The sequence below is a fragment of the Eutrigla gurnardus genome, assembly GCF_963514095.1.
Source record: "Eutrigla gurnardus genome assembly, chromosome: 16".
Taxonomy (NCBI): Eukaryota; Metazoa; Chordata; class Actinopteri; order Perciformes; family Triglidae; genus Eutrigla; species Eutrigla gurnardus.
In genome coordinates, this window is record NC_139927.1 from 16,990,473 (window position 1) to 17,016,203 (window position 25,731).

Here is a 25,731-nt window from a genome sequence, read left to right on the forward strand (position 1 = left end):
GTCTTGTAACCTGTTTAAAGTTTAAACAGTGTCTGTAGCTTAACGTTTGTGGAAGGAGCTTAAGTACAAAGTTGAGAAGGTTTATGAGGATTTGAAGATGCTCTCTCTATTGCGTTGCATTGTTAAAAATACTTTTGTGAAAAGCTTCTTTAAGTAGAAAAGGTGGAAAGAGGTTGAAAGGGAGCAGTAATGTCCTTAAAGAACAGAATATTTTCATATTTGAATGGCAGCTAGTAAGGTAAAGTATCCAGCAGTAATGTCCAAAAGCACACGGAAAAAATGCTGAAGAATAAAGATCCCAATAGTGTCAATGCTGAATCAGTGCTATTAAGAATATAGACACGACAGCATTATGTATTCCCATATAAGCAGTTGTTTGGACCTATTTCTGCTAATGCCACCAAAACAAGGAAACGACATTCAGCCAGCAGGCTGACGTCGCAGGTTATTGGTTATCGTCTCTGCCTCATTGCTGTGTCAATATTTGATCAGCAGCTGCCTGAACAGAGCTCCATTAAAGGAGGACAACAGGCAAAACAACTATCTATATCTATATTTAGAGATATACAAAACTAAAGTTGCATACTGTAGCGTTGCTCTCTCTTTATAGAGGAACCCGTCACGCCGTTGCCCTTCTCTTGAGTCGCGTCATTTAACGTCGCTAACGTTTAGCGTTAGCTTGTTACATGCCAGTTATCATGTAACGCGAGCAGTTAGCTACATTCTAGCTTGATAAAAACAAACCAAAAAATTAATTAATTAATAACGGTATAAATAATCAGATTTTGTCTCAAGACAATTTTAATTAATTCAATTAAAACACCAAGTTAAAGCTAGGAGAATACAACTTATTAAGCAGCGCGGTTTGTTTTTTTCTTGTTTTTTGTTGTTGTTTTTTTTAACAAACAAAACAACAGTGACTCGTTTTGTTAGCTAGCTAAGGATGTAAAAGTTGATACTGTAGGAGCCGACTGTTTATTAGCCGAATATAACAGGAGGCATTCGTACTAATATCAACGGGTCGTGTGACGATGACGATAAATAAATAAATCATCAACTTACAGGTTTAAGTCAGTTAAACTCAGCTCTCCCGTGTGTGTGTGTGTGTGTGGCTACATAAGAGGACGACACGCCGTAACGTTAACATAAATGTGTTGTTCCTAGCTGCTGTGTTTTAAGTCGGAGGTGTGTTTGTTAGCTGCAACGTTACCTGCAAAGGTCCTGGTACCACGGGCTGCCGCCGCCGTCCTGCGCTCCGGACCGGACCGACAAACATCCCAGACACACCGCTAACCAAAGAGCAAGCTTCAGGGTCGAGAAGCGATTCGGTTTACACAGAAATAACATGTTTCACAGCGGCGGAGAGCGGTATGTGGAGCCTTACTACGACGACATGATACGGCAGTCTGTCGGCTCTGGAGCAAATCGGTAGGAAGTGAATGCACCACATGACAGGACATCACATGACTCTCATGATGCTGTCTGACGCCGCCTTCATGGTCCGTGGGGAAAACTGGAAATGTCATTCAAGAGCCAAATAAGGTTTCACGTGGAGGCAGTGGTGGAAGTAGTCGGATATTTTACTAAAGTAAAAGTCGTATAACCACAGCGTTACCATCCATCCATCCATCCATCCATCCATCCATCGTCTACAGCTTATCCTGTATTCAGGGTCGCGGGGGGGCTGGAGCCGATCCCAGCTGTCATTGGGCGAAGGCAGGGTACACCCTGGACAGGTAACCAGTCTATCACAGGGCCGACATGTAGAGACAAACAACCATTCACACTCACATTCACACCTACAGGCAATTCAGAGTCATCAATCAGCCTATCCCCATCCTGCATGTCTTTGGACTGTGGGAGGAAACAAACCGGGAATCAAACCTGGGACCCTCTTGCTGTGAGGCGACAGTGCTACCCACTACACCACCGTGCAGCCCCAATACCCCATTACAAGTAAAATAAGTAAATTAAATGTTTTACTTGAGGACTGTGCAAAGAATCAACAAAGGAATGTACAAATTATTATTATAAAAAAAAAAACTAACATTTGAAATTAGTTTTAGGGCAGAAAAAGTAGGATGCAACTCTATCAATTTCACCTATCTTTTTTAGTTTTTTTTTTTTTTCAAGTTGTACAACAATTCCTACATTGTAAGCTAATTTATAAACTGGACACCATCAGAGATAAATATTCAGCCTGAACATAATTGTGTTAATTCTTATATTGCTCTGGGGGGAGCTTTGTCAAATAGTCATCCTGATGTTCCAAATATAAATGGAAAAAAGCAAAATATGACAGTGTCAATATAAACCAGCACTGCACATGCATAATAAAAATATAATATATATTTATTTTAAAAAGCCTGTTACAAACTTGAAATACATGGACATTTAGCAGGTAGGAATGATGATCTAATGCATGTTTTTTTTTCAAAGTCTTTGTGGTTCTCCCCTCAGGCAAAGCTCCTGACCTATGTGACGGTGATCATGTTATTTATAAATTGGATCAAGAGAGCCTAATATTGCTGTTTGACATGACTTCGGAGTACACCAAACTTAGAGAAAAGGGTCTCTCCTAAGGCAGTTATTAGTTTGTGACTCTGGAAAGAAGGAAACCTGTAAACATTCATACAACGACAGTATCCCTGAACACTCTCTTCAACCAAATCACACTTATTCAGGCTTAATGTAATAACGTAATAGTTTTTCATTTCCATTCACCGAGCCTGTTTCAGAGCTTGTAAGCCCCCTGGGGAGGCCGGCCTCCCACTTTGACAACCTCCGATCTAATGAACCACTATTGATTTACATTAAGGGAAATGCAGGTTCCAGTGGTTTGGGGGGAATAACTTGACATTAAAAGGCAGGATTTTCAGCATCTGCCAATTCTATATGAAATGTATCTTTACTAAGTCTACAAATTTTATGGAAGTGTGCTCCTACATTGCAGGAGTGGTTGTGACTGTGTCTTAAGAGGTAGAGTAGGTCCAACAATGACAGGATTTGCAGCTCAATTCTTATCCTTATGCTTTAAAGTAATTATGATGTGCAGTTCAGTGTCCGCATCAAACACTTGTCTTTGCATTTGAAATACGCATTTCTGATATGCTAGTCAATTCAAGAACAAGACATCCAACACATATATATCGGGGTCCATCCCATGATGTTTAACCTGAAGGCAGCGTTACTGATGTTGTTAGGGAGACAGGCATTTGCCAACTAAGAGAATAGGTATGCAGCTATTCCAGTTACGTATGTGCTGCTGTGCCATGTGGCACACGGCCAGGCAAGAGCCTGGTTTAATTGTCCCTCGTTCACCCCCGGACCGTGTTATCAAAACATCTACATAACAATACTTTATTTCATTATAATTGAATTACTAGAGTTTTAAGAGTCAGCCCTCATACAAAATGTTTGAAAAGTTATGCACAGCAAGGGAAGCGATGAGGTGTTGAGCACTGGAAGCATACTGGAAGCCATCTCTTCATCCTCTGGTCTTGAAAATGCAGCCATTGATTTTTTTTTTTATATACAGGCCACACCCCAATCACACAATCATTGCACCTTGGGCTAATTAAAAAGCAATGAAGAAGTACAGTCAAACAAATTCAATAAAACAAACTTCAAAACAAGTGACACCATCTCGCCATGTATACGCATAGACATGTTGGTTGTATACATATTTATTGTATTTTATTACTATAAAGTAGAGGTAAAACATCCACTCTAAATGAACCTCACAAAACAACCTCATCCAAATATCCAATTAGTAGAGGTATACGTCACAAAAAGCACATCTGGTCTACATTCAGTCCATGAGGTAACAGACAGTGGATCCAACAGTGCTCCCTCTGGGACAGTAAAACATCCAGATTCCCTCCTCTTGGGGCAGCGATACCAAAAATATGTTTTAGAGAGGAACTCAGACGATTGAATTCAACAACCAGATCATTAATTCTAATAGTGCATTTGTCTATGTCCGGCCCTACTTGCTTCACTAACATGACTCAACAGAGGGGCAAGATGTACGATAATGACAGCCGTAGTGTGCCAAAAAAGAATGCCTTTTATATGGCTGTCTCTACCCGTTTGCAAAAATAAATGAGAGCCATCAGGGGTCACATTGCACCCTCTAGTGGTCATGTTGGACCACAACAGAACTCTCACTCATCACTTTACTTATTCAGAGCCCAGCTGTCTCGATTATTTTATCAGCTGCCGAAAAAGGTTTTTATCCTTAATTTATTCAAGAAAACAGGTGTTTGCTTTCCCAACGCCCTTCTTTACATGAATTCAATTCCCCAGAAGATCATACTAAAAAAGCTCCTCAAGAAGAGCTGTTGGGGTGTTTTTTCAGAGCATTTTGTATTTTATTTGATAAAGGACAGTATAGAGGGGTTACAGGAAATAGGGGGAGAAAGACCTGCAACAAAAGTCCTTATACATGGTCAGCGTAGACCCCTAAACCAGCAGAATTTTCCTCCTGAACATCTATTTTTGAGAATTGCAAGACCATGTAGTCGTTCTCTCGCTATAAGTGTATGAGAAAACTATTCTTAACATCCTCGAATACATGAGGGACATTTATAAGAATAAAAAGGATAACATACTCTCTAAAAATACCTCAAATGATAAGTTCACAGTTTTCAGTTAGATGCATTGAAACAGGTTGCTTCCAATGACGGGGTACAAAATAAAACTTGATTTGAATCTAATATGAGGCGTCAGATGAGAGTCTTCCCAAGTGAGTGAGTTTTTATATAATAATCAAATCCCCTCTTGCTGTGGTGATGGATATCAGAATCAGAAACAGGTTTAGTTCCAAGTATTCAAGAGAGACAAAGAAAGAAGTCAAGGGTCAAAATATAAAAAAGGAATGTACGAAAGGTAGAAAAAATTGTACTTTACACATTTTTCTTCTAGGTTTTTATTTTTGCAAACAGAATGTTTCCAATTATTAAGATACCCACTTACAGATGCAACTTTGGAATTCAGTTTATCACAGAAAAAATCACTTAAAACTAAAAGCATGAACAGAAAGAATGGACACCTGACTATTATTTAAAGACACACTTGAATAAAAATGTGAATTCCTCCTGAAACCTGCCCCCAACATTGATTCTACGCCAACATGAAAACAGAGCGGAGCAGACTGAAGCTCAGACCTCCTTATTATGGTGAAGTGATCACAGCTGTTGAGGAGCCTGCTGATTTCAGATACCTTTTATAAGCCAGCAGAGGCGTTTGGGTTCACATGTCTTCTGTCTTTCTTGGAATCAAGTCTCACCATGTGGCTCCTGGTATTCATCTGCACGGCGACAGGTACAAACTGAAGCGTTTGAAACTAAATATTGTGCTAAATGATAATGATTATTTCCTCTTTCCTAAATGCAGTTGTTGGTGGTGTTCCCATACACCCAACCACAGGAGTTAGCAATCACACAACAGGTTGGTGTTCCCTGGATTGATTTGCACTTCTTTTTTTCATGAATAAAGAACAGATTTTCCAGCCACTAAGCTTTAAAATGAGATTGTCTTGTGTATTTTACACATGTTTAACATCCCAAAATGAATCAGAATGACCCTGTTAATAATTTAATGGTAATTTACTTCTGTTTTTTAGTTGCTGTCCCGTTAAATGATACCCACAATGTGACTAGTCCTGCAACAGGTTGGTGCTAATTGGGTTTTTCCAAGAGTTTGAATTTAATTTGGTTTAAAAACGATGTGATTAAACTTTCTCCTGTAGGTCCAGTTACTTCGACGCTTGAGCCACTGCAAGCCAGTGCAGAAACCATGGAAGGTATAAACTTAAAAGGTTATACATGTAAGATATATATTTGAAATATTTCCGTAGACTCAATGTTCAGTGACTTTTTTTTTTTTTTTGTCGTGTCATAGAGCTTCAAGAAGACATGATTGTCCAAGAGGGAGACATTTTGGTTCAGGTAAGATGGACTTTTTTTTTATTTTTTTTAAATGGCTGGAAGAACGCTGTAGTTTCACCTGGTGACTGTCTGACTGGAAGGAATATGATCAAACATGAGGAAACACACCTGACATTAATAATGAAGTAACTTGGCTTTAAACAAATAGAAATGATGTGGTGCTAAATCCAAGGATCAGTGTGCAGATTGAGATGAATACCACTCCACTCACCTGTTCAAACTAAAACCTTTTTAATCACATTTTTCCCTCGGGACTGTCGTAGATTCCCCTCTAACCAGTTAGACACTTTCCGCCACATCTGTTGGTGAGATTTGGACTGATTTTTGAGAAATACTTTAAAACATATTTCAATTCCCTTATCTTTTTGGTATAAATAAAGCTAAATTGAATAAGGAATGGGGTGGATTTGGAATAAACAAGAGGGGGAGTATTGGAATTGCATTTTGCATTTTTCCTGCAATATGTTGAACAGTAACATGCTAAATGGATAAATAACCTGCACTCAAATAAAAGAATCTTTAAATGGACAAAGTTGCAGGAGGACAGGAATGCTGTGAACACCCTGTGGGCAGACGCCACCGTGCCTTTCATCATCAGCAGTGAGCTGGGTGGGTTGTTTTTGTCGTTTTAGCAACCCGACCCAACGTGTTAGACTGACTGTCACAAACCTTGTATGTTTTCACTCCCAACAGCTGACCAAGAGTTTAACATATTATCCGCCTTCGACATGATATCGCAACACACCTGCATTCGCTTCAAACCACATACAACGGAGCTGAATTATATCAACTTTAAGGAAGGCAAAGGGTAAAGTAATGCATAAGAGGTGTTTTTTTTTTTTTCTTCTTTTCTAACTTGCTCATATGGACTCTGGTCCTGCTTGCTTCTGTCTCGTCTCCAGCTGTGCCTCCTTTGTTGGTTGTCGTGGAGGAGCCCAGGCGCTGTATTACGGCCGCTCATGTACCGTGGGCAATGTTGCCCATGAGATTATTCATGCTCTGGGACTCTATCACGAACATACCCGCGAGGACCGGGATCAATACATCTCTGTCAACTGGCAGAGCATCGTGCCAGGTGAACACTTTTGTTTTTATTTATATATTTTATTTATTTTTTATGTATTTTTGGATTGCAATTCTCTCCGGGGGGGGGGGGGGGGGGTTCCAATCTGCAGACGGGGGAAACTTTTTTTCCTGGGCACTCAGGGCTGATGTAGGATTAAGGTTACTACAAGCACTTTGGTTTTAAGATATGCTATGTTTATTAAAAAAAAAAAAAAAAAAATGTATATTAAAAAAGTACTTTAGAATATTATATGAAACATTCAGTCAAAGCTGTATTTTTAGCTTGGCTGCAGAAGACCAAGGTGTTCTAAGTAGTTTCTGATTTTCAAAGGGAGAGAAAAGAACTTCAAGGTGAAACACGGAGACACTCTGAACCTGCCGTATGACCTCGAGTCCATAATGCACTATGGAGGGTAAGTCCGAACCCACACTCCATTAGTTTGGAATAACGCATTATAATTGCTTGGTTCAACGGTTCAAATCACACCAGTTGAATGTATAAAAAAGTTTGTTTTAAACTGCTTTATGGGCCAATATTGATCAGCAGACCAAGGTGACCGAGATTCTACTCTGCAGGTACTTCTTCAGTCAAGATGGAAGTCCGACTGTGGTGTGCAAGCAGGGTGGAGCGAACATCGGTCAGAGGACACATCTCAGCCAACTGGACATACAGAGACTGAACAAACTCTACCACTGTGGTAACCACTTCCTCACTACGCTCCTGTTCATCTCATCACTGTTTGTCACTTTAGGCAACAACTCTTTATTTTAAATGACGCAGCTCTGTTTGCAACTTGTTCTACCATTTGGAGTATTTATTCGTAATGTAGTTTTATATATTAAACTTGACTAATTTCAGATTAATTGAACAGTTTGTGCTCCAGTGTGAAAAGCTCAATACAAATGATTTCTTCTTCCAGATGAGCGAATGCAAGGGAAGTGAGCTGGCTTGTTGACCTGCATTTGCTGTGAGACTAAATAAAATCATAAAACTCCCGTTTTACTGATTGTATTTGTGCTGCATTTTTTGTATGAAAGGTGCTATAAAAGTACACTGCACTACTGTATTACTATGAACCAGGGACGTCACTTGGATTTAAAGGAATAATAAGAATAAAAAGCCAAATTATTAGGGAGGAGGTCTTTGGAACAATTTCAGGTAGCTCCAGCCCCCCTAAAATAGGCCTCACACATCAGTGCTATGAACATTCCTCAGAGCACTTAATTACTGCCAGTTTATCTCTATAACAGCAGGTGTATGACAAGGATGCAGCGCTACCACAGTAAGCACCCATTCATCTAACCACCAGCACCCTGCCATGTACATGAACCTGTCTGACAGACGGCCAACAGTAGGAGGAGCTAAGAGCACACAGTCTACTGTACACCATGTAAGAGTCTCTTCCATCTGCCCTTCATTTACCTGGCAGAGAGCATAAGACTGAAGGGCCATGCATTCAAAGGTAATGTGTGTTTGACAGATGGGAAATTTGACTTGTTAAGAAGTGACCATTACTGTTAATGTCAGGTCTGAAATGCAGCACTTTATTTTCCTCTCTTTTAGTTTTTTGTCTTTGGAAGTTCAGTCCATTATGTATCTGTTTGTGAGCTGGCACCCTGAAGCTCCAGTCGGATCCCTCCGTCGGTGTCAGAGGGTCGACAAAGTGTCAGGTATATTTGGGCTTCTCCATGTAACCATGTAAATGCTTAAGCGCACACACACAAGGTGCTGTGAGACCATCAGCCAGGGCTTAAACTGTATATTTGTAATTATTCCTATTTGGAAGTGATTTTTATCCCTAGGGGAGATTATTATATCTTTTGAGCCCCATTTTTTTGGAGCCTATACATTTTGACACCATTAACGGTATGCAGAACTGGCGATTAGCCGGTCCTGTTTGTAATGTAAAGACAACTATCACTTGATTGATTTGATACTGAAGAAAACCTACAAATGTATTGATTCTCAGGTAACTACTGGAGCGGCTGTTAACATGAGTGTACATTTATGGATATAGATAATGATTTTCTGGCAAACTACAACACTGAATGATATCAATGCACCTAGTGACAGGCTCATTTATGCTCTAGACACGCATGCGGATACGGACGGAGCCTTCTGTCCGTTCTGTGCGTACATTTCGTCCGTATTTCTGTCCGTATCCTGCAAGCTTGCGGATGCGTACCGATACGGACCAAACGTTGCAGTTCCAACAGAAATCGTGGGGGCAGTGTCGGGCATTGTACACAGAAAGTGCCATGAATAGCATACACAAATTAAAAAACGTTTTAAAAATGACTGATCCCTGACGCGAGGAAGCGAATGGTGACCGCTAGTCGCTCAGCCGGCGTCACCGGTGGATTGTGCGAGTTCCCATGCTTAATGGGAGGAGCCACCCGGCGAAGCCAGTTGTCGAAAGGCCCGACGTCATCCTGATATACTGAAAATGACGTTCGTCGTCAATTTCTGTCATCGGTAAAACCTATGACTGGAAGTCTCCGTCCACACTCGGGATGTATTCAGTGGTCTCACAGACCACCGCCGTCTACAACGCTGCCTGCCATTTTGCCTCCTTCTCAATAGATGCAGGATCGTTATCTCCTCCATTGTCCAGTCGCCATGTTTGTTGTTATGATAAACTTATTTTTTTTTAAACTTTATTGGAGTAACGTTTTAATGTGAACGACGCCCTCTAGAGGATGTTTTGCTCAACGTCCATTCCAACGTAGAGGACGCATGAAAGCATGAGGGCAGCGACGTTTAGAACGTTGATAACGCACGTCTCTATTTACGCACGAAATGGAAGCATAAATGAGCCACAAGGAGTGTGATTCATCTAATGCAGACACTTTAACGTGTCCCTTCTATACACCTGCTGTGTTTCCAGATTACGATGCTGCATGGCTGCATCCCTGGTGTTCAGACTACATGACGGAGGACCCGAGGTGGTGAGGGAGGTGCTTCTGGAGCGAGGATGGGAGGAGTATGACAAAAGAGAGCAGGAGGAGGAAGACTGGAACCTCTACTGGCGGGGCTCTGCATTTCGCAACTCGGACTATCACAACGTGTTGCCATGGCAGCGCCTCAATCACCATCCCAAAACGGTTGGCATCACACGGAAGGTGATAATGATCTGACATGTGTTGACTTTGTGAGATGTTTGGAAACGTAATCCAAGGGCTATAAAGGGAATGTCTCCTCGGGGCAATGAAACTGCAATAGCCTTTTTCTTCCTCCAAAATCGTGAAATATAATTATGTAATTGTAAAAGTAGGTCTACGGCCAACTTTTGGTGTGCAGCCCTTTGTTCATTTGTTCAACGTATACATAATATCTGGTAGGGGTGTTGTGAAATACCAGCACTGATTTGTAATAACTAGTTGAAACTCTTTTGGAAGGACTGCTTGGCACGCAACCTGAGGAGGATGAGAGCCACGTTTGGTCCAGCTCTCTACCACTTCAGTCCCACCGCCTTCATCCTCCCCAAGGACTACACCCGCTTTCTCTCCGAGTACACCGAGCTGCGTCCGACCGGGGGACCGTCGGCCTACTGGATATGTAAGCCTGTGGATCTCTCCAGAGGCAGGGGGATCTTCATCTTCGGGGACATTAAGGACTTGGTCTACGACTGCCCTGTGATCGTGCAGAGGTACGTCAGTGACCCTCTGCTGATCTCCGGCTACAAATTCGATCTAAGGATCTACGCGTGCGTGAAGAGCTTTCGCCCGCTGACCGTTTACCTTCACCAAGAAGGCCTGGTGCGTTTCGCCACCGAGAAGTACGACCTGTTGTCTCTGCGCAACCTGTACGCCCATCTCACCAACACCAGCATCAACAAGTTGGGCCCCTTCTACAAGAGCAAAAAAGAGAGAGTGGGCCGAGGATGCAAGTGGACCATGAGCCAGTTCAGGCATTTTCTCCACAGCCAAGACGTCAACAAGCTTCTTTTGTGGCAGAGGATCAGCAACATCGTCACCCTGACCCTCCTCGCCATCGCCCCCTCCGTGCCCTCCTGTCCAAACTGCGTGGAGCTGTTTGGCTTCGACATCCTGATTGATGTGCTGTTTAAACCGTGGCTGCTGGAGGTCAACTACAGCCCAGCGCTGACTCTGGACTGCCCGGCAGACGTCGCAGTGAAGAAAGGTCTGATCAGCGATCTGATTGATTTGATGAACTATACGTTGGCCGACAGCTTGAGAGAGAGGGCCTATCAAGGGTACAAGCAGCCTCGTTTCCATGCTAACCATCCCTCACACGTTCCAACGCCAGCTGTGCGCTCCGGGTGTAAAGAAACCAAACATCAGAAGCGAAGGAGCGGAAGCCAGACCTTCCCTGTGGTGAAAACTCTTCACCAGCATGAAAAGATGAACCAAAGACAGCATGACGTTGTAGCCGCCTACCAAAGACGCCTTCCCCCTGTTGATTATAACAAGATCCACACCACCAGGTGCAGAATCGTTAACCCCACAGCCGACAAAACCAGCACAGACAAGACCCCGAACCCGATCCTCGGCCCACACTCGAGGACGAACATGTGTCCAGCTCACAGGAGTCTTCAGGTGTCTGAGGTCAGGAACCGTGACGACGCCGAAACAGAAGCTGAGATAGACGTTTCCTCTTGGATACGCGTCACCCCACACAGGGGGCCGGGATTCAGCCGGTCCAAGCTCCCGAACATTTCCAGGTAAATTACAGCACAATGCTGTTTGAGTTTATCGCTCCAAATGAAAGATCTTTAGACACTTAAAGAGATTGAAAATGTTGTTTTGAAAGTTTTGTGGCTTTAAAATGTAACCCAAATCGAGTGCTCATTGCCCAGCCATATATGGTAACAAAAAATGCTGCGGTTGCTTCACAGCGGGAGTCACAGACCAGTAAGGATGGAGAGAACCACGGCGCTGAACAAACAGCACATACCTCCGCTCAGAGTCGGAGACTTTGTACGGACGTTCCCATTTAATAGAGCCACTCTGAGGGCCTCGCAGCATGAACTGGATGTGAAGATGGTCATACAGGAGCTTCACAAGCTCACTGCTCAGGTGGCCACGCCAGGCAAGAGGAGGAGGAGGAGAGAAGAGAAGGAGGTGAAGAAGGAGATAGGTGGTGAAGAAGACTTTGATTCACTGCTGTGGGGGCCGAAGGATCCTCCATTGCTCAGTGAATGCTTTAAACCCACGTAGAGTGGCCTTCCTTGTTTTATTTCTATTTAAGGCTCGATTTGTTTTTTCTTCGATTTTCCTCATTTCATTTGTTTGTTTTTTTCTCATGTATTTTTAAAATAAATGGCAGGTAGAGAAGCTTTTTATTCATCAACTGTCATTGAATCCCAAAATGACTGAGACATAAAAAATAATGCACAAGACAGATACTTGGGCTCCAGAATATGATATATCAGACTGTAGAATTCCACTATGTCTGCATCTGCCCTCTTACTGGTTACCTTGTGGCATCATATATTTATGAGGATACCGGTTAGCTGTCAGTTCAACGGCCCCTAGCGTTCCTGGGTTCCACTGACTTCCTGACCCTGCACCCTGAAACTAATCCTACAATATAACAGTGACTTCAGTCTTATGTAGACAAATACTTGTTGTGGTGTGGTCTGGAAATAAGATCTCTCTCTTCCCCCCAGGGTGTCACTTCTCTGTTACAGAAGGAGACATTAGAAATTGAATATTTTTAAGCTGAAGTCATATACAGGGCTGGCAAGTCTGGAAACCTTTTAAATGTCCTGTTTGTGGTGTTAACCAACTGTAATACGAGTTTAAACTTTAAACTGTGTTTAATGTGCTAATATAAATTTAAACCTGCAATAGCTGGTCTTTTTGGCCACTTGGGGACAGTGCCTTTCATACATCATCACCTCTTAAATTGATTCTTGATATATACTGTGTATATGGTGACCTTATACTGTTGCTAAGTTATTATTAATTTGGAGTCATGTTTGTGTTCACCTGATGAATGTCAGGCCAATATTAGCTCTGTTTTTGATCTCTAATCCTGTAAGTTGTGAAGGTAAAATCAGGCTTGGGCAGTGAGCGTTGGCATGGGGGAACATATCAACTTGCACTGCATAAACATCTAATGAGGTCAGTCAGTGCTTTGACACCATCTTTTGTCCGCTTCATAAATTATTACCGGTGGGCTTAAAAACCACTTAAGACTCTATTATATACTTGAATAATTTGATACTGATAAGATTTACACGACAGTAAAATAAATGGACTAATGGGCGAGTAGCTCTGAGTATTTCAACTCCTATTATAACATTTTATGTTATATTGTATGTGTAACAGTGTACAGATGACTTATTACACAGAAAAGGTGTAACGGAATATACAGATATTAACACAACGCGTATGAAACGGATGTTATAGTGTCAATATAGTACAGATTTGTAGCTGTTTATGTTAGTGGGAGTATTGTGTCTGTGTGCATATATGAACGTGTGTGTATATTTATTCATAAATGAATAAGTGTGATGAGAGGAATGTGCAGTTTTGCAAGGAGAAGAGAAATAAATGGTAAATAACTGTTATCAATCAAATTAGTAATAAGGGGTGATGGCTAACAGAATCTTTTTTCATTCTTCTTTAGGTGTCCTTGGATTTAGTTTCCTTCTAAATGTTTTCTTTAGTCCATCATGAGTGAGTTTCTTTTCTCTCTAGTTCTGTTGTTTGAGGGGATATTGCAGATATTGTGATGTCTGCTTTGATGACACTGAAAGACTGAAAGTAAAGAATAACAAACTATTATATGAAAGGCAAATAGTGAAGATTCCAGAAGACTAAATACATAAATATATTTTTTACCTCTGTCCTTCCCTCCTGGTGTAGACCTAGTGTGTGTTTGTGCACTACATTGGCCAGCCACTGGGCGGCACTGTGGTAGTTTCTTCAGAGTATTCTCTTATCAGCTCCTCCAGCAGGCATCAAACTACAGACCAGTCTCTCTCTCTCTCTCTCTCTCTCTCTCTCTGCTTGAACTGCTGCTGAAGGGCTTCCATCTGCTGCCTGAGGGCCTGCACACACACACACACACACACACACACACACACACACACACACACACACACACACACACACACACACACACACACACACACAGACACACACACACACACACACACACACACAGACACACACACACACACACACCTACACACACACACACACACACACACACACACACACACACACACACACACCTACACACACACACACACACTCACACACACACAGCTCTTGTATGTGACTCATGTGTTCCCCTGAAGAAGTGGGAGTATGTTTGTAAATGTTTGCACAGATTTACGCCACGCCGTATTTCACCGCTCACACCTGATGACAGGAGTTTCCGTATCAGTATCAAGCTCAATTAGGTCAAAACGAAACTGCGGTTTGTTAACCCCCCCAAACAACTGCTCAATCTTCTTGAATCACTTAGTTGAACCAGTTTAATTTTTTTGTTATCATTTTATAGTGAAACACTCGGCTTTACCATTTAGTTTGGGCTCAAAGTGCAGAATTATACTGCCATTGTATAATATCATTAATCTTTTAAAAACATGTTCATGTTTGATTTTCATTTTCAGCTGGGACATATTGGACAAATAACCATTTGCAACGATGCAGGGTCCATGCTCTGCTGTTTATTGACCTCGCATGCATATTTTCTCATTACATTTTGTCAAATCACATTATTTTCTCATAACAAAAATGAAACACACAATTCATAGCATCCTGTTTTTAAAAAAAAAAGTAGACATCCTCAAAAGTTATGAGAACTAATGAGGGTGAAATCCAAAGTGCAGCATCGAGTGTGAACTTGTTTGTAGTGAGAAAGCTGTAAGCATACCCGAGGCCAAGAGATCGGCATGAACAGGCGCTTTCAAACGGCCACTGAACTAGTTGATATTAACTGGGTTGACAAAAATATTGACACACCTCTCAGTATCATGTAAGACATTCAACAGCACCGCAAAATGCAGCCTCCGAAAGGATCGTATCGCCACCTAAACATCATAACCTTTGTAAAGGGAGGATTGTTGTATAAGACTGCATTGGTTTTTTTTCATTTAGGGTAAAAAAACAATATATTTATGTTCATATTTATGTTATGTGAAAACATACTTGGCAATAAACTCCTTTCTGATTCTGATTGTAGTCGGGCGTACCTAACAAACTGGCAACAATACGTCGGACTCGTGTAGCTATGCTGACGTGTACGTTTGTCCACTTTAAACATTTTTCAGGTTGTTAAGATAAAACGTTCCGGTAAGTTGTTTGGTTTTTAGGAGCTCTACAGCTTCCCGATCTGCCGGGAACAAAAGATGACTCAGCCTTTTCCCAAAACCTCATGATATCGAATGACATGAACAATCTGTGGCGAGCAGCTGCTGCTTTCTAATTGTGAATAATATGACATTACACAATGTAAAAGAGGCGGAGATAATACATCTGAGATTGAATTATGTCTCGCAGATATACATTAGGTTTAAGGAAGCCATTTCTCATTTTGCAAGTGTCGGGCACAGAGCTCTGTGTGTTAAGTTTCTATGGCGGTCAAATCAGAGCTGAATCCTGGCATCAGATTTCAGAGCGGCAATGATCATCGTTTCCAGTAAGACAAGCAGGTGAGCGACATCAGAACAAAACTGCCAGCAACAGGTCCGCCCCGGTCGGAAAATACGTGTGTGAATCATTTTTTTTGGTATTGTTATTAATAATTAGTCAGATAAGAAAGACAATTTCCCAACAGTGTGATGCTTCACATTCATGACATCAGCTACACAATCTAATGTCACCCAACGGAATAGGTTCCACATCCACTTCAGACTCTTTATCGTTGTTGTGAAAGGCTGGACTGGTGCCTGAAAGCATTGTTGAAGCACCGCTATCAAAGAGCATGTAATCGTTTAAATGCAAATGCCTCACTGGTGGTACGAGTTCTGCAACATACCGTCGTGTACTGTACACCGGTAGTTGTGGGTGGTATTCAACGCTTCAGGGAATCCTAGAAGGAGCTCTACAGAAACGTGAGGTAGTAAATTATTATGGCACGGCTCTGACACACGAGAAGTGCTGCACAGTTATTCCGCAACAAAGTATTTCACCTTCAACACGTCCATGAGGAACAATCAAATGTGTGAATACGGAGGGTGTGAAACTGCTTGGTGGTGTGTGTTTGTGCAACAGGCCGATGATGTCATGAGAAACGCTGAAGCTGCTATTAAGCAACACTGCAGCGCAATCGGTGCAGATTCAGCTCGATCCCATCCGGAGCTGATTCTGTTTATTAGGGAAGCTCGAATACAATAACTCTCCTCCAGCAGAGTACAGTCTGATACAAACGCTGCAAAACAAACCTTCGTGCTAAATCTGATTAAAAAAAATGTATACCAAATTCTGGTGTGAACTGATCATGGTCCTGATATGACTCGCACGCACAAAAGAGCAAGGATGTCACATACTGTCATCTCGAAGTAAACATGGAGGCAACCGTGGTCAGTGTGTCTGGTTTCTGGCTTCACTAAAACACATTGGAGAGATACCTTTAACCACATCTGTCAGCGCCTCTCCACAGGACTCTCACAGCAAGACACTCAGGCGACACATCTACCTGAGAAAGTGCGTATGAGCTGGTTTGTTTTGGCTGGCAACAGGTGCAGGTAACCACCATTCCCACAGCACACAGTCGTGACGAGCGTCTATCTAGAGTGACGTATAGTTACATGAATTCCAGTAAGGCTTTTCAGCATTAAAAAAGAAAAGAAAAAAAGAATCAGATCTGATTTAGGACCACATTGAAAAGTGGCCCAAATCAGAAAGATCAGATTTCATGTGATTTCTGGTATTCACACTTATGAGAACAGTTCTGAGTCAAACAAAAACCTGTGGCATTTTTGAGTGCAGGCTTAAAGCAGGCCAAGACACATTTTCTCCCACCACACTGACCTGGACTCTGCTGGTTTCCAGTTTGTGCAGACTGTGCTGATTTCTGGTGTCCTGGCTCTGTTTTCTGTCTGAGATGATGACGATATCTCCTTTGCAGCACATCTCTTCACATCTATTCTCTGCATACTAACGGAGCAATTTAGGAAATGAAGCCAAAATATTAACAGAATAATAAATCAAAACTAAGAGTCTACAGTTTATCACATTAACTATCTTTGTTTCGCGTATTAGCCAATTAGACAATATTTGCTTATTTGCATTGAACTATTAATAGTAGTTCTGCAGGTACTTTTGGTGAAATTTGACTTGATGATGACACTCAATTAAAGGTCTGTCATCCCCAAAGTTACTGTAATTCATCCTGAGGTACAATGAATGTCTGAACTCTGAATAAAAGGGTATCTTTATCCTCCAATATTTCTGTTAGCACAATCTGAAGCTGAATCAAGCTAAGTGGGAAAGGTCACTGCCATGTTGTTGTTCACCTATGCACATTATATCATTTTGCATGTGCGTTATCTAGGAGGAAAGAACAGATATGATAATAATCCAGAAATTAAGGTTAAGGTGCTGGTATTATGATAAACTGATCAAAATGACACATACCCACTTCCTGGACCAATGAGGTGACGCAGATAGTAGAGCAGATGAAACATAGATGTCCATTTCCCATGCTATCAGAATACCACAAGCTGTCGGTGACATTTAAGTTACATCTAGAAGTTTCCTTTCTGGTTTCAGCATCTTCAACATTTTCTGACCGCCTACACATGAAGAAATACACAGAAGAGACAGGAGGTCTTTTATTACAGGTTTTGTATACCTGAACATGATTCAAGTAAAGTAATGTTGAACAAAAAATATTTATGAGTGGACAATTTTCAATGTCTCTCTCAGCTTCAGATAAACTTTTGAATACATTTTGCGTATCGCCATACGTGCTGCGGAAGAGAAAAAAACAGTTATTGCATCTTTAGACGTTTGTCAAAATGACCATTTTGATAGTTTTAACATCTCTGGTGGACCTGTAGAAAGAGTGAAGAGCTTAATGAAGAACCAAACTCTGGTCCTGTTTCTGGATCGCTGGGAACATCCCTCTCAGCCTCGCTGACATTATGATCCTCAGAGATTTAAATGGGGATCCTGAAGGCCGATGTAGGTTGGGGGGGATGGGAGCTTGGGAAACTGGTGACATGGGCTATCTTCACCCTCACCAGTAGCGCTTCTTGTAGGGGAATGCTTGAAAATCGTACGATGTTTCAGAGCTGTCTGGACTTGACTTGTGTTGTGAGGCCAAAAAATACAAAATGCTGCTGCTGTAGCTTGTTTTTGACCTTTAACCCAGTTTGAGGCTTTGCTGCTTCCTGGTCTTGACGGCACTGGCTGAAGATGAGACTGTGTTGTTGTTCCATCACAGCATGTGGATAGAGTTTCAAAAAAGCTTGAGACTCTTTCAATGTGGTCATCCAATGTCTTAAAACTAACAATAACTTCCTGATTTCTCCAAACCCGAGGGGAAACTCTGTTGTCCCTGGAGGGGAGGAATGGTTCTGATTAGTTTGATTCATATGCAGCTATGATATGAATGTCGTTCTGCGGCGGGGATTGTTCCCATAGATCCTCCGAGGTGGCGCTGGTGAATTCAAACTGACCTTTTACCTCGTCATGGTCAACAATGCTTCCTGCAGTTTCACCAACTTTCTCCATTTCGTGGTGCCCCACCCTTCCCTCTTTGAACGACTTGCTAACAGAATGTGTCAGCTCATAGTGATTGATTCATTCTGTCTCATCATCTTCTTTCAAATGCAGTTTCTCTCTGGACTTGTAATTGCCTAACTTTCTCTCCTACGCCTGTTTCCGTGGAAATAGCAGCGATCTGTTTGACTTGGAAAGGTGGGGTTTCAGGTTTGGGCAGGAGAGGAGTGTTGAAGAAAGGTTGTTCTTGGCTGCAGACCTGAACCAAAGCCTGAACCTCAGTTTGGGTCTTTCTCTGGCTGCACTCAGCTGTCTGATATGAACCAGAGCAGAAGTCTTGTCTGTGCTCGGGCTGACGGGTCAAAAGACTGGATGGTTTCAAGCTGTGAGCCTTCGTCTTAAAAAAGCGTGGATGGAGGTCAGGGGTTAACTCCCTACTGGGCTGAGGGAAACGCTCCTCTGAACCTCCTGCTGATCAGTGACCTTCAAATTATTTCTGTCCATCTTGGAAATGCCCTCACCCTGCCGCCAGAAGTAACGTATCTCCGTCAACCTCCCTGACCCACAGGGGTTCTGAAAAATAAAAGAAAATGGAAAATGATTTCAGAGTTAGGTGCATATGTTGATATTGACTTTTAATAGGATTATAGCAGTAAAGCTATTTTTTTTATTGGATTAGATTAGATTTTTTGGGCAGCTGCATTCTAATGGATCAGCCCTTCATCTCCTTCAATTATTATGATTGAGACTGAAAGTAGCACGGGCAATGACACTATAAAGTAAACAAATGAACAAAATGACATTTCAATAAAACACAACTCCACTGAACCGTTTTTCCCTGTTCATAATATTCATAGCTCTGAGGAATTTAATATTTGTTGGCAGCAAATGCAAATGCAAACTTACTTATAGCAAGTTATATGAATAATTATTTGTATGTTTGTTGTTGTTTATCATGTACCTTAAAGTCATCTAGCCTAATCTGCCAATTACCTGTCTGACTGGATCCTGGTCACCATCTCTGAGTACAGTCATCAGTGATCAGTCCCTGTGGTGGTACGCAAGTGTCTCTGGTCTGCTGCTGTATATAATGCTGCTAGATGAAGGAGTGAATCTGCAGGATACGAGGCATAGTTTCACTCGGCACACGCTGGAAGCCAAAAGAATGTGAATGGATGAGCACCAAACATCTCAGCCTTCTGTGAGATAGTATGGCTGACAGTGAGTTATAGCAGCAGGTACAACTTTAAAGTAAGTGCTACTGCAGTCACAGTTTGGCTTGACAATCTGAGAACTGTAGTGTGATTGTTAACTTGTTTGATGGGTCTTCTGATGCTGTTCTGGTCATAGTGAGGTACCCCTCGTGGGAATGCAGTCATGTGATTGGCTGAAAACGAGGGAGGCATCTGATTGGCTACAAAGAGCTCCTTGTTGAAAAAAAAAATGCATTCGTGAATCCAGCCACGTCAGGAGAGCCTCAAGAGTCCACACACAAATACACTGGTTCACGCACAAATGCAAACAAGTTCACAAAAGAACAGCGTCTTGTAAATTCAAGTTTAACAGTTTGATATAAATGTAACAACATACAAATACATTTTATGAAAATTGAAAATATTTATATTACATTTGTTTAAAACAAGACACATTTGTGTGTGGTTCAGAAATATGTTTGTGAAACTTTTGTTTATGGATTTATTTTACATTTTTACATACCGATATCCATTTGTGTGTGTATTGAAATGTATTTGTGAGTAATTTATATATAAATCACAAAATACATTTGTGACTCCTTCTCTGTGCATTCATTATTAATGAGACTGAACTGACCCCATAGACAAAAGTGGCTTGTTTCAGCCACTTTTGTGGCTTGTTTAGAAAACCTCTCATTTTACTGCCCCAGTTTGATAGCAAATGAGGAATAGGCTGTTAAAATACGACATTGAAATTGCCCCACTATCAATCCTCTTCATAAAACTAATCCTTCAGGTAGATAGTGAGCATTGCTGTGCTACCAGGTCCATCTGACCAAAACACTGGGCTTCAATTATACTTTGATCTGCCGCATAGTTGACTGAGTAACCCAATATACAATTAAATCATTGTCAGTGGAGGGAGCACAGGAGAGGGAGGGGAGGCCAAAGTTCAGACTAGGTACTCACCCAAGGAGCGAGTCACTTTGTATAAATCTAAAGCCAACAAATGCACAAATAAACAAGCAATAAACTCGTAAAACCATTCAATGACATGTGAGAAATGTTCAGAAAACAAATAATATTATAGACCCAGATTTATTATATAATTAAGGTACTAAAACTGTTACTTTGACGTGTCGTGTAGTCTTGTACAAAGGCGGCTTTTAAATCATGAATCGGGTCACGTCCTCTTCGCGTCTCTTGAAACCAGTTTGACTCTGAAGAGCTGTCTAGACTTGCAGCTGAAGGAGAGAAGGAGTTTGAAGCATGCAACGTCCGAGAAACAGAGTTGAGTATGAGGCCTTAGGCTGGCCGCCTTCTCCTCCTCCCATAGGACGCAACATTCCACACAACTTTTCCTTACATAGTAGAGGACACTGACAGCAGCGCTACGTCCACATCATCATGCCTACACTTGCATCCCTCATCAATTCCCAGGGATCCACATACGCGTACTCCAAGGAGGATTAGATTCCTTCATTTTTAAAGCATTTTTAGCATCTGCAGAAGAGGCGTACAGTTTTAAACAGTAAACCAGGGAGCAAAAGAGCTGCAAGGCTAGAAAGCTGTAACTGGAAGTCAATTCAGCAGCTTCTGGGATTTACTGAACCCTCAAAGGGTTAAAACAAATTCTCACAGTTTGTGCCTGTAAGTATGCTTTTGCACGAAAATTAATGTTCCCATGATTTATTTCTGTGAGTTTTTTTTAATCATAAAACAAGTTTCACCATGATTGTGCATTGCTAGATTGAAGTTTCCTGTGGGGAAACAGCGTTTGTCTTATTTGTATTTTGCATGTTTCAGACCGGTCTTGGCCCCTTGTAAGCCCCGCTGGTCCCACAGTGGAAAAGCAACTGGTGAGTCAACTCCTCAGGCTACAAAAAAGGCGGGGCCACAAGCACAGGGCTGAACCGCAAGGCAAGCTCAAAGAAACTGTCAACCATTTGCTCCGTGGATAGAATCACTTCCAGACCTGACTGACGCTCACAAAACAGGACATTGAAACCTCACCAAGGACTGAAAGAAGAATCCACAACCTAAGAGGATTAAGACCGAAGACATTGAAGAAACTTGTTTAGCAGGGTTTTGTTGGGTGTGTGTGTGTGTGTGTGTGTGTGTGTGTGTGTGTTTGCCGGGTGAGACTTCATGTGTGAAGTGATTTCCTTGTCAGCCTAGAGGGAAACTAACACATTCATATTTACTCATTGGCTTACTTCATTGGTCAAATGGATAACAACCATACATCTATTTACCAACTTATTGAGGACTGCGAAGCCTCAAACAGGGCGCTGTATAAATTCTTTGCAGCTATCATGATAGTGATTTTCATCCTGGCAATACCTCTGAACGCATCCGTCCTCCACCTCTTCATATTCAAGCTGAAGTTCTGGAAATCCAACAGCAACAACGTCTTCCTCTTCAACCTGGTGCTGGCCGACATTCTGCTGCTCATCTGTTTGCCCATAAAGGCGTACAACTTCATCGATGGAGAGAGGAGGAACTCGAACAACACAGTTTGCAAGGCAATGCTCTTCATGTTGTTTTTGAACCGAGGGGCCAGCATCGCCTTCCTGACGGTCACCTCCATCGACCGATACTTCAACGTGGTGCACCCCGGTCGAAAGAATCTCCTCAGAGCTCTCAAGAAATCTCCTCACATCTCGATCCTCATCTGGCTGCTTCTCCTGCCTCTCACCATTCCCACCATGCTCAAGAACTTTGACTGCTGCAACAGCCACAGCCAACAGCCCGGCGACAATAAAGACGATGCATTGGTGAAGGTAATGAGGTCACTTTACATGTCTCTTCCCAGTTTTGTTAGTCAATGTGGTATAGATGCATGAGATGAGTGGAATCGTTTCATAAGGGTGTGTGTCGCGTGATGTGTTTCCCTCAAATAACTGCTGTCAGTTGTGAGCATGTGGCAACACCATGCTTAGTGAGCATGTTTTGATGTTATCACATTAAAACATGCGTCACACGCAACACAAAATACGGACTTATTTTTTTAACTAGTTACTCAACACAGCCTGAGTCTCTAGTCCTGCATAGTATCTATTAACTAAGTTCATCAAGTAAACTTAGAGTAAACAGTACAATATAGAGTATAAGTATGAAGTAGTCGAAATACTCAAGTAAAGTAAAAATAGTTAAGAAAGGTTACTGAATTAGAGGACTTGAGTAAATGGACTTCATTACATTCCACCACTGACAGAGATATTAGGTAATTTATGTGGTTTATGGGAAGAGAGAAATGTATGATATTAGGGTTATCTCATCCTAAAGCTCTGCTTATATACAGCCTGTTTCCAGCATTCATACTGTTGACTGCTTTTCCATACACCTGCTCTGTAGAGTAAAGTTGTGTAAGTAGTAATACTGTATTTGGGTGCAATTTTGAGGTATATTTCCATTTTATTTGATTATATTTATACCCCACTACATTTCAGAGGCAGATTCATTCACACTCGTTGTTACTAGTAGGTAAAGGTGGTATGGCCAGTTTAAAACTGATATTTTGTTTAATTTTGCACACACAATAGTATGTCCATGTCATAATAAGGTGGCAGCTGGCTGGGGACAGGTCGCCAGAAGATTCCCTACTTGCTGTTGTCTATATTATGTGTCATTTATATACATTAAATATATTTACAATAGTAACACAATGGCCCTGCGATAGACTGGCGTCCTGTCCAGGGTGTACCCTGCCTTCGCCCAATGACAGCTGGGATTGGCTCCATGCCCCCCCCCCCCCCCCCCGCGGTAGACAATGGATGGATGGATGGATGGATAGTAACACAATGGCAAATCCAGAATGAGACTTTGTCATTGATGTACATGGCAATTAAGCTGATCCCTTTTTTTTCTGATTTTAGGATGTGGTGGACAGTATGCGAGAAGTGGTCTTCTTTACCCAGATTCTCATCCCCTTCGTGATCCTGGTCTACTGCACGGTGCACATCGTCAACCGGCTGAGGAAAAAAACCATCGGGGATAAGACCAAGCTGAGGAGAGCAGTCTTTCTGGTGATGTCCGTCATGGTGGTCTTCTCCATGTGTTTCCTCCCCTGCACCATAGCCAGGATGGTTCTGCTGATCGCCCGGGTCCAAGAGTGGCCCGATGTCATGCAGGATAAAGCCACCGTGGCCTTTGACGGTCTCATGGTCCTCTCCTACATGGACGGTCTGCTGGATCCGCTCATCTACTGCTTCTGCAGCACCAAGTTTAAAAGCCTTTACCTCTCCAATTATTTCCCATTCTTATTGAAAGGCAACCAAGTTCCTATAGAGAGCTCAACAGGACACACACCGAAACCTCCACGCAATAATGTCATTTGAAATTCATAAAACACAGAGGCTGTTTCTCTGCATAGTGACACCAACGCTAAAGGACTGAGACCGACAGTGTTCCAAACATGTACTTACTTTATGAATTGGGACTCTGAAGGTAAGATGCATGATGAAGACAAGACGTACAGTAATAAAGGAGACATAAATGGAGGTACATGTGTGAATAGGAAGACCTGGTTCTTCCAAAGTGTGTCAGGTGTTCACTGTGAATTGACCGTCAACAGGTGAAATAGTCTCCCAATAGTCCAGAATATATTGATATTGATTTTTTTATTTTTCTGAAACATGAGGGTTTGTCTTGGACAACGAGTACCAAGAAAGATTCCTTTTAGCTGCAGAAAAAAACCCTCTGCATCAAAGCTACCAACGTCAAACAGGCATTAAGTATGTAATGTCGTCAATATAACGCCTTCTGCCGAAATTCAAACGTCAAACATTTTTTCTGTGAAACTAATTGCAAAACTTGGGAAAATAAAGAGGGAAGGGGCATCACAAGGATGCATGTAGATCCCCTATTACACAAGACCTAATCCTAAAGGCCCATACAGGGAGTTGATTGTAAACGTTTATTGTGGTTCTGATGAACTGCATTGTACATATTTTCTGTCTGGGATCATTTTTCTTATCTGGTGATTTGACAACCATTAATCCAGAGTGCAAACACAACATGCCTCAAAAATGGAAAAATTTCCCTGACGATATAAATCATGACTCATGCCTTCGACCAGATTACAAAACGCTTGACTCAACCGTATTCGAATGCGTTGTGTTGGGCATGTAAACATCACTGAATGGTCTCACTCACAGCGATGATATCATCAACAGTAATGTGCAGTGAGTCTGTTGGTCACTGTCTGTCTGGCTATAGATAGATAGACAATCTGGTGAATCTGGGTTTCATTACAGGTAAATCTTACTCATCTGAATGTTGAAAGCGTGCATCATTGTGTATAATATTATTCATCTTCCTTTGAATGTATCATACAACTGAGGAAACTGAGCCTGAGCAGAGCCGTTTCCATTTCTTGTTTTTTATTTTGCATCCATATTAATATAGCCTCAATAACAAGTAGAGACCTTTTTAGTAAAGCCCCACATCCCTTGTCTACAGTCACTACGTGCAAATAGAAATACTGATGATACCAGTGATGTTCATGTGGGTTATTATATGTCTACGCAAAAGTATTCAGGTTTTATCACCCCACAAAACAGGTTCAATTTAATAGAGGGAATTAATCATATTTTGAATTGTTATGAATATTATATAAAAAAGCATTTACACAATGTGTTCCTGTAACTATGGTTATACTTTTTTTTAATTATTATAAATGCTTTAAATATCATAACCCCTTCAATTAAGTGATCAGTTTTATAGGTGGCAATGTGTAAGTACTTGTTTTGTCTTTATGTGTTTTTACTACTGTTGTAATATGTGAATATATAAATACATTTTTACAGTACATTTCTGCTGATTGATCCTTCATCTTCTCTCTGGTCGGAATATTACGTTGCTATAAAACT

At 41.6% G+C, this 25,731-nt stretch overlaps 4 protein-coding genes across 4 annotated transcripts in view; 3 read left to right on the plus strand and 1 right to left on the minus strand.

The window, feature by feature from the left end:
• The window catches only part of igf2r (insulin-like growth factor 2 receptor), a 38,832-nt gene extending 37,415 nt beyond the window's left edge, over positions 1-1,417 (minus strand). Inside the window, exon 1 of the mRNA XM_084030062.1 lies at positions 1,211-1,417. Coding sequence (XP_083886188.1) covers positions 1,211-1,347 — 137 coding nt within the window. The 5' untranslated portion in view covers positions 1,348-1,417. The remainder of the gene's footprint in view (positions 1-1,210) is intronic.
• LOC311026794 (zinc metalloproteinase nas-14-like) lies at positions 1,366-7,959 on the plus strand (the record flags this gene model as incomplete). Its single annotated transcript, XM_084030492.1, has 11 exons — positions 1,366-1,428; positions 5,398-5,451; positions 5,627-5,674; positions 5,753-5,806; positions 5,905-5,951; positions 6,485-6,560; positions 6,645-6,759; positions 6,854-7,026; positions 7,348-7,429; positions 7,593-7,714; positions 7,937-7,959. Exons 4-11 carry the CDS (start codon positions 5,800-5,802, stop codon positions 7,957-7,959), a joined length of 645 nt encoding a protein of 214 aa, XP_083886618.1. The 5' UTR covers positions 1,366-1,428; positions 5,398-5,451; positions 5,627-5,674; positions 5,753-5,799.
• Positions 7,960-9,413: 1,454 nt separating this feature from the next.
• Positions 9,414-12,311, plus strand: ttll2 (tubulin tyrosine ligase-like family, member 2). The gene is made up of 4 exons (XM_084030493.1): positions 9,414-9,492; positions 9,905-10,139; positions 10,416-11,701; positions 11,876-12,311. The coding sequence occupies exons 1-4, from the start codon at positions 9,464-9,466 to the stop codon at positions 12,195-12,197; spliced, it is 1,872 nt and encodes a 623-aa protein (XP_083886619.1). The 5' UTR covers positions 9,414-9,463; the 3' UTR covers positions 12,198-12,311.
• Positions 12,312-21,791: 9,480 nt separating this feature from the next.
• On the plus strand, positions 21,792-25,266 carry gpr31 (G protein-coupled receptor 31). Its single transcript, XM_084030918.1, has 2 exons — positions 21,792-22,641; positions 23,737-25,266. Exons 1-2 carry the CDS (start codon positions 22,087-22,089, stop codon positions 24,196-24,198), a joined length of 1,017 nt encoding a protein of 338 aa, XP_083887044.1. The 5' UTR covers positions 21,792-22,086; the 3' UTR covers positions 24,199-25,266.
• The last annotated feature ends 465 nt before the right edge of the window (positions 25,267-25,731 follow it).